At 33.4% G+C, this 9,759-nt stretch overlaps 1 protein-coding gene across 1 annotated transcript in view; it reads left to right on the top strand.

Moving 5' to 3' along the window:
* LOC129228553 (histone-lysine N-methyltransferase SETD1B-like) overlaps positions 1–9,445 on the top strand; it is a 19,983-nt gene extending 10,538 nt beyond the window's left edge. Inside the window, exons 3-4 of the mRNA XM_054863236.1 lie at positions 2,060–2,189; positions 6,987–9,445. Of these exons, the coding sequence (XP_054719211.1) occupies positions 2,060–2,189; positions 6,987–8,751 (1,895 nt within the window). The 3' untranslated portion in view covers positions 8,752–9,445. The remainder of the gene's footprint in view (positions 1–2,059; positions 2,190–6,986) is intronic.
* Positions 9,446–9,759: the final 314 nt, after the last annotated feature.

Genomic DNA, 9,759 nt, shown 5'->3' with positions numbered 1-9,759 from the left:
TCAATTAATGCAGTTTTCAATTATTTCTTACTATCTCTGAAAAAAGTGTCATTTTATAGGATTTTGTCTGCTTTTTTCAAATTTGTACTTATTTTCTATGTAGATTTTCCAAAGATTTCAGAATTCGTTCTTCTCAGTTTTTTTTTTTTTGACTCATTTTTTTCTATCTACTACATTACGGTTACAAATTGGAGAGGATAATAGATGGATCTATGCTCCACTTTGGCTCTCTAACACCCCCTTTTGTTTGGCAGATTAAGTAAAATTCACCTTTTATTCATGTGTGTGCATGTAAATACACACGTTAACTGTAAGTTATGAATAATGCTGCTACAGTGAGCGCCAGGTAATTGAATCAGTCACTTTAATGAATCAATTCCTCAAAAGTGAAATGAAATCCAGTTTTAACATTAAAAAATTGCAGAATATTTAAATCAAACTTGCCACTTAAATGAATCAATCCTATGAGGCTGACCATTTCCCAAAAACATGATGCATTAGCGCAGTCTTTTTTTCTTTGCCTTTGTTTAGAAAAATTAGTTTATTTTTCTGTAAATAGTGAAACAATGGGGAGGCAGAGTGTTGCACACTTTTTGTAACGATTTTCTCTTTATGTCCAACAAAACCAGTAAGACGAGAGAAACATGGAGTTGAATGAACTTTTCAACTTTCATCGTTAGTGTTAGCATTGAAGCAATGACGTACCAATATTGAGAACTATGGGTAGATTTAAGACATTGAAAAAAGACTGTCCAAATTAATTATTACTTAGTTTCAGCAATCAATAAGAGATGTATTTTCCGAAGTACGTAAGCTAAAATCTGATTTTTATTATTGCTTTTTCATGCTGTTTTGGAAAAAAATTCTTTAAATAATCAGAGAATGGATGGCAGTATACTTCTCTATGATATCATGTTTGACCAAAAAATTTAATAAAGTTCTCTGAAAAATTTTGCTTAGTTGAATCAAAGTTGTCTTAAACGAACAGGATTAATATAAGTAACCATGTGTACAAAAATTCATTTGCTCTCACTCTTTTCATTGCTATGACTTCATGCATACTGAAATTGTATTTATACTGGATTTCTGTTTTTTATATTTTTTTAGGGCTCCAAACATACTAGATGCTATACGTTTTTGAAATTCCTATTGTTTTTCTATCAAACTCCTATATTTTTCCTTTTAAAATCCTATATATTTTGCTATCTAACTCCTATATTTTTCCTGTTAAAATCCTATATATTTTTTTTCTACTTGCTATGAGCCCTGGGAATTCTCATGGAATTGAAGTCTTGAAAACACAGTTGTAGGCCATCTCTTATTGCTCTGAAGATAGGGATTAGAACTTTCCATTGGATTTTTTTGAAAATTGAAGTTCTAAAACCTCATTTTTTAGACGATCTTAGATGATATTAGAGATAGGTTCAAGTTCTTCCCCTGATTATTTTTCGAAAGAAACACAACTGTAGGACACCTTTGATTATGCAAAAGTAATCAAAGGGGTTCAGTACACTCCTTTAAAAGTTTTTAGAAATCAAAGTTTTGAACAGTAAACAGTAAAAAACTGCCCCCTCCTGGAACATTTCCTCGATCCGCTCGTTATTCAATCATAACTAACATAATGTTAAAACTAAGTGGCGGGTGGGAGGAGAGTTGGAGACCCATTTTCGGACCAATCTGTGTACAGGTTGCATTGAAAAGCATTGAGGTTAGCAGAACACTGATAAGAGACATTAGAAGAGGGGCCTGTTGAAATTGTAAGAAATGAAGTGACTGCACGTTGAGAAGGAATAAATTGCAGTGTCCTAGATTCACCGATGAAGATCGGTGAATCTAGGACACTGCAATTTCACATACATCATTTGTAAAGCGCAATGTCTATTTAAATTTTAGCTTTTAAAAATATTTTAATTATATGTTCTGGGCAGTGTTGAACTGATATTTTAGTTTTGTAATTGCATACTTTTAATTTTTTAACATGTTCACTTGTCAGCATTTCCATTTCAAGATTTGCTACTTGATAATTAAAAGACAATATTAATTCATCTATTCATTGCAGAAGAAGACTGGGGTGAAGAGAGTGACTCTTATAGGCCTGTGACTCGTCGAGCAGCTTCTCAGAAGGCTGTTAACTACAGGGAGATCTCAACTGATGAAGATGAGGAATGGGGAGCATCAAAACCCAAAAAGTATTTAATTTTGCTTCCATTTTTTTAAAGCATAAACTTTTGCTTTCTGGGTTTCATCAATTGGTACTTGAACACCAAACAGCTCATTAGGGTAGTAAACTTCTGTGAGTTTTAAGACCTAGAGCTCTGCTATGGCTATTCCGAACTGATAATTCCAAAAGAGAATGGAACTGCAGTCTGAATGCTGTACAAGCTGTAAGGTATTTGCTTGTAGTTTTGTTTTGAGCTCGGGTCAAGGGGTATGTCTTACAACTTAGGTTCTTAAGTAGTTAAGCAGTTAAGTAAGTTAGGTGTTTTGGTATTGGCATTACTAAAACAAGGTTCATATATTCCTTAAATATTGTCCTTGATAATCAGAGAAAATAATTTATGAAAACTGTCCTTAAAGTTACACACTAACAATAACTACAGTTATGCTACTGTCTTACTCAGTAGCATTTTAACAATTTGCAATTCATAAAGATGTATAAACAGTAGGCGCCGCTTAATGTGATCACGTTTAATGTTGTCATTTGCATATTGTTAGATTAGTTAATAGTTGACTTTGTTTTTATTTAGGCTAAAATAGTAGTCATAATCGCCAACTCTTCAAAATAGTAGCAATAGTCACTTTTTAGTCACCGGTGGCAGCCCTGCTTTTATTCTGGCATATATTAACTTGTTAAATGTTGTGCATAAAATAGATATTTTGAAAATATTCGAAAACTTTGTTTTTCTGTATTTCTTCTTCCTATTTTTATTTATTTATTTATTCATTTATTTTTTGAATGAATATCTGGAACTTAAAGAAAAAATGCATAATTAATTCCTACAGTATAAATAGCTAAATAATTATATAGAATGAGAATAAACTAAAGAATTTCTCCAAATTAGTTTAATTGTATCAGTATAATTAGTAGTACCTGCACGGTGATTCCCAAGCTAAGAAGCTAAAGAACATATGTTGAACAAAAAGAACTCCACGCTCCCCCCCCCCCCCCACACTTCTGATGTGAAATTCTTCAACTAAAATGCGTACACACCTTTTCAAAAGACCTATTAAAGTATCTTTGGAATTTAAAACTATTTGCAGAAACACAGAAATATATTAATAGTAGCTTTAAAACTCAAAATAATCCTTCAACTACATAGTTCGTTGTTTAACGGGCCAAGCAACCACGCTATCATAACCCTGCCCTTTATCGAGTTAAGCGTTTTTTTTCCTGCAATTTAAAGTGTTTTGCCAAATGAACAATGCTATAATAAAAACGTTCTAAAGAACAATTAAAATTGAATAATATGACAAATCAAATTATTTACTTTGATAAGTAACTATCTATAACTGTAACAACAAAAACAAGCTTTGGAGAAATAAGGAAAACAAAATCCAATAGAAAAATCCTACAAAATCAAATTATGTATTTGAACATTAAAAAAAACATATACAAAAATATGTTCGCTAATCACAACAGCGTAGCATGGGCATGGTTCCCCTCAGCTATCGACACTGTTGGCCAGTGCCCTCTCGAAGAGTTAACTTATCCCACCATCTATTAGGAATTCATAGAACTAAACTTACCTTGCCATCTATTAGGAATTCATACAGCTAAACAATTAATTAAACATTTAATTTGCAATTGCAAATACTTCAGTCAATCTGATTTTTAAAAAATAGCCTTCCTCAATAAATGGACTATTTAACACAAAAGTAATTTTTCAATTCGAACCAGTAGTTCCTGATATTCAATCGTTCAAACAAACTCTTCAGCTTTATATTATTGGTTAATTATATTATTAGTTAATTACAAAAAAAATAAGACAATGATAGGGAAATATACATATAAATTTTTTACTAATCAATTTTAACATTGTTTGGGATTTTCTCTGAAAAGTACCCTCAAGATTTGCCTCATGGCTGACTTGAACCTACGCCTACGTGATCCTGAACCCCGCACTTTCAGGTTGAGCCACCATGGCTACGCATATTCTTTGTTCCAAACATTTTATATTATAATATAAATTTTCCCATTTTCATAACATTTTGTATTGCTGCTCCACTCATATTAGTCATAGCGTGATGTTATATAGCCTATAGCCTTCCTCAATGAATGGGCTTTCAACACAAAAAGAATTTTTCAATTTTAAACCAGTTGTTCCTGAGATTAGCACGTTCAAACAAACTCTACAGCTTTATATTATTAGTACAGTCAAACCCCGCTATAACGAACCCTCAACGGACCGAGTTGAGAGATCGCTATAACCGGGGGTTCGCTACATCCGATTTTCCAAAAAATAGTCAAAATTCGGTAATATTTTACAATAATAATAATCATAATTGCACAATGACTTAATTAGTAGTTAGGGTAATAAAATTAAGTTTTAGAAATAACTAGTAACTATATTTTACTCAATAATAAGCAAATTAAAATTTTACTTTTTTTTATTTATCAGTAGCATGGAAGAAAGACGTTATTTTCGGTTGAAAACTTTTGGATTTTATATACATATCAATTTTTTTCTCAACTACTGCAAAAGAATCCATAATATGTTTGTCAATGTTTTCAGTCGCAAAAAAATTGTTCAAAATATTTACAGCTGCTTTTGCAGCAGAAATGGACCCAAGATTTTTTGTTTGATTTATAAACTAGAGAGAGTTTCTTCACGTTCTTAAAGCACCTGGGTTTATTCGATTTTCCAATAACCATCAACTTTCGTTTTTCAGAGCCAGTCATGTTAGCACAAATAAGTGGTTATCCGTGTGTTGGAGTGTTTTCCGCCGACACATTTTTCACCTTTTAACTTCAATGTTTGATTTGGAGTCAGCTTATAAAATAAGCCCGCTCGTCGGCGTAAAAATATCCTTTTCGTCGTAATCTCGAATGATATCCGGCCACACATTTTGCATCCAATCCTTCACATCAGAAGAGCACACACTTGCAGCTTCACCCACAACTTTTCCACTCGTTATGTTGTGCCGTTTCTTGAATCTATCCAACCACCCGTTAGAACAGACAAACCCTTTTTCATTAAAATGTTCGGCAAATTCATTTGCCTTTGCCTGCAGAATGGCTCCCGTTATGCGTTATCGGTACATTTCTGTTCCTCTGCAGAGTGAACCACTTAAATAACGCTTCGTCTACATTTTCCCTTACTGCTTTTCGTATTTTTTTACAGCCGTTTATGTTTGTTTTATAGGCAGAAACAATTGCACCACAGTTCTGCCAAATAGTGGCTACAGTAGATTTTGAGAGCGAAAATTTTTTGCAAAGTGAGGATTGGGTTTCGCCACTTTCTAATTTGCGAATTAATTGCACATTTTCTTCAACAGAAAATGCTTTGCCTTTATTTCGCCTATCCATGATGATTTCTACCTAGTTCACACGATTATCCGCAGTGGAAATTAAACTAAAAATCAGAGCAAACGCACGAGTGACCAATAATCTCGTCCTCTGACTAAAACCAGTTGAGAAAATTGAGGATGCTTGAAAATCGGCTCGCCCCCCCCCCCCCCCCTCCTGAAGAAGCAGCTGCTCTTGCAAGGAACAATAAATGAGGAATGTGGTTTGGACTAGAGATTTCCTAGAAAAAGGGTTGAGAATTGTAGAAGATGGAGTTTGCTGAGAGAACAATCGCTAATGAATTTCATTGGGGCATGTGCAAAGAAGAACTTGAAAAATCAGACATTTTAGGATCGTTATAGCCGATTTTTTCGTGTTTCTGGATCGTTATAAGCATATGGAATTGTATTAATGACATAGGGCTTCAGTTCGGACCAATTAAAAGGTTCGCTACAAACGGGAGATCGCTATATCCCGGGTTCGCTATAGAGGGGTTTGACTGTATTGATTTGACAATCATTTATATTACTTCTCAAAGATGTGTTTTGTGTGAATGCCATAACTTTCTCAATAATTAATCAAACTTCATATGTAAAGCATAGTTTTTCAGATCTTTTTTCACCTCTTTCAGCAAAAAATGAATTGAGAGCTTGTATTGTGGCGTTTTTTTTTTTTCTTTAAATCAGTTAATTCTGATTCTTATTAAGCATTGCCTTAAGCGTCCCACAAGATAGACCATATAGTTTAGTTTTGAATGTCGGTGCTAAAAACGCGGACCTTGTGTGTTCGATCCCACCATGTGTTTTATGACTTCTGAATAGCTTTCTTTCCCTCGGGTTAATCTTTATCCAAATTTCCAAAAATATATAGTCTGCACTCATTGTAGGTTTCTGAACCACAATTGTGCTTTTGCATTAAAATCATTAAAAAAAAAAAGTTTTAGCAAGCTGAATTGCAGTATCATGAATGATATTTCTTCACAGTATTTTTTTTTTCTGGGGGCGGGGGTGCTCTTTTAACACTATATAAAACTACAAAAGGCATTTTTTTTCTTTTGGCAAAAAGTAAAACAATTTACATTGGGGCTACAGTGAAATCTGTGTACAACGATACTGTCTATAACGATAACCTGTCTATAACAATATTTTTTTGGCCCCAGCAAAATGTAAGCATGAATAATCAAACTGTTGATAAACGATTATAACATTTTTTTTAGGTCTCAACAGTATTGTTGTATACAGGCTGTTGTATACAGACTGTATTTTTGGAAAAATTAATGATAAAAAAAATTTTTTTTTTAATTACCGCAGTCAAGCGTGAATGCTTTGCACAAGTCAGCTACTCAAAAAATATTCTAGTTATGTTGTATGTATGTATAAATATACATTTATTGTTTTAGGAATATTTTTTTCATTATACCTTTTAGAAGCATTTCATAAAATTTAATTATATTTTTAACATTTTTATTTTCCCATTTCAGAACTACTATCAAAAGAAAGAAAGCCTTCTCTTCTGAAGAAAGTGAGGCCTCATACAAGGAAAAGAAGCCAAAAAAGAAAGCTCGAGTTCGTAAATGGGGAAGTTCTTCCGATTCTGAGTCTGAAAAAAGTTTAAGTTTGAATGATGAAAGTGAAGAAGAAGAAGATGACAATGATGGTGATAGCAGTCAAGATTCAGAAAATGAGTGGAAAGTTAAGAAAAGTCAAGAAGCAAAAAGATTAAAACTTAGCATTAATAAAAAGGTGTTAAGTACTGATGAGGAATCCGAGTCCCAAGAATCAGCCCCTGCCCCCAAGAAAAAGGCCAATAAAGTTGTTTCAGAAGAAAGTGAAGAAGAAGATGATGATGAAGAAGAAGAGGAGGAGGAGGATGATGAAGAAGAAGAAAGTTCTGAAGAAGAAGAAGATGAAGAATCAGAAGAAAGTGATGAAGCACCTTCAAAATTACCATCAGTGGAGAAGAAGGTGGAGAAGCAGAACTTGAAGCCAAAAACCCCTGAATTAGTGAAAGAAATCACCAAACCTGCTGAAGTGGTGAAAGATTTGAAACAGAAAACTAGTGAAAATGTTGAGCCCAATGCAAATATGAAGGAAAAAATTAATATTTCAGCTGCACAGGATAAAGGTTCTGTCCGGCCTGTTAAGAAAGATACTACAAAAATGGTGCCTTGTGTTATTCCGTATGAAAAATCACCTAAAAGTGGCCCTGGTGTTACTTTTGAGGATGAAAGTGATAAAATTTCAAAAATAAAAGAAAGCAATTTAAAAACTGTGATGCCTTCTCATCCTACTAAAACTGCCATTCAATTGAATCCACCTGCTGCAAAGTTTATTGAAAAGGCTCCACCTCGTGTAAACCTTCCTCCAGCTGAAAATAAATCATTTAGTGGAACTATTATGGAACCTTTCGACGAAGATGATCCAGATAGTGATGATGAAGTACCTTTAGAAAGAATTCCTACTGCATGTGTGCCTACCCCTTTGTCAAACAAACCACCTACTTATGAGAAAATAAATGAATACACACCTGCCAAAGAACTATCCACTTTTTCTTATTCTGCCCCAGAAAAATGTTTTCCAAGCACATATACTTCATTAGCACCATTTCAAGATTATTCTTCACGTCCAAGTCCTTTAAAACCATCCTTAGTCGAAACCTATCCAACTAACTCCAGTAGTCCTTCAAAACTCACACCATTAGACACTTATTCCCGGTCTGGTAGTCCGAAAGGATTCATATCCTTAGATTCCTACACTGAAGCTAGAAAAAAGAAACACTTCTATGGTAACCCTTCTTCAGAACCAGACGCAGCTTCAAGACCAATGCCTCCTGCAGCAGACAATTATCAAGGAGAGATTAGGTTCCCTCCTGAGCCCTATCCGTGTCCTCCTTCACCAAATGCTTATTCTCACAGATCTCCTCCCCCGCCACAAAGAGATCCTGGCACGCCCCCCAGAATGTACTCTCAATTTCCCGACGCATATGCACCTCCAAGGTCACCGGAATATTATCAGAATCACCAATACTATGCAAGCGAGGAACGCATACCAAGGCCTTCTTATCAGCCCAATTATGCCCCTTCAGAGCAGGGCCCACCATACGTTCAGAATCCATATGTAGCTACACCCGTGCCCCAACCGAATGGCGGTTTCATGATAGACACTCTGTTACGTGCAAGGAACGAAAACGAAGAAGATGAACTCACTGGAGTCACAGATATAGTTTCATACATCACGCAAGAGTAAAATTCAAAATCATGTAAATTACCATTTCTCATTTTAGAGGGCATTTATCAATGATGTAGATAATTTATATGTATAAAGTCATGACATGCAATATTTTATTTCTAATTTTGTATTTCATATGACAGAGTCAGATATCGATGGGTTTTCTCCTTTGTTATGTTTATAAAATGAATATTTTATGAAACTTTTATTTCTTTTTTTTTATATATATATTTGAAAAAAATCTTGTTAAATATATTTTACAATCTTCTGGGAAAGAGGTTGACTATTGGGGGTGATAGATAGTATTTTTAAGACCAAGTACTTGTTAGAATCATTGATATTGTACAGAAAATATATCTTTATGGTAGATCTATTTACGTAATTATCTTTTGCTCCGAAGCTATCATTTGTTATGAAAATGCTGCCGTAGCTTTGTATCATTATCTACAATCAACATTGTATTGCAATTTTAGCACAATAGACCCCATTACATGTGCATGTTTTATGTTGATTATTTATATAAATGTGATGTTTGTATATCTTACTTTTATAAAATATGTGATATTGAACAAATCATTTAGATGTTCTTTATTTTGTCTGTAATTCAATCCTAAAACTCGGTGTCACTTTTGCTTTAAATTATTGTAAAAATGGATAGCAGTTGTTATGTATTTAAAATGTGTTACTTTTGTAAAAAGACCTGAAAATTAGTAGGAAAATAGCATTTTTATTTTTTTTTTTCACTTCTTAAAAAGGGACGAAAATAATTGCATTTATCACCCTGTTTTAAAATTCACTTGATTTAAATATTTTTATGCAAAAAAATGTCAGTTTATTTACTAAATAGTCATGTTTGTTTACTAAAAATTGTCAGTTTTAAACATTAATGTGATCATTTGAAAATCATACTTGTGTGAATGAAATCTAATCATTAAACATTTTAGAATTTTTAAAACAAGTTTGAAAAAAATTGAAATAATCAAAGAAAGAAAGAAAAAAAAATAGACACTATGTTTTGTGTTCAAT

The sequence above is a fragment of the Uloborus diversus genome, chromosome 8, assembly GCF_026930045.1.
Source record: "Uloborus diversus isolate 005 chromosome 8, Udiv.v.3.1, whole genome shotgun sequence".
NCBI lineage: Eukaryota > Metazoa > Arthropoda > Arachnida > Araneae > Uloboridae > Uloborus > Uloborus diversus.
The sequence above is the reverse complement of the archived record's forward strand: the minus strand, read 5'-3'. Positions and strand labels throughout refer to the sequence as shown.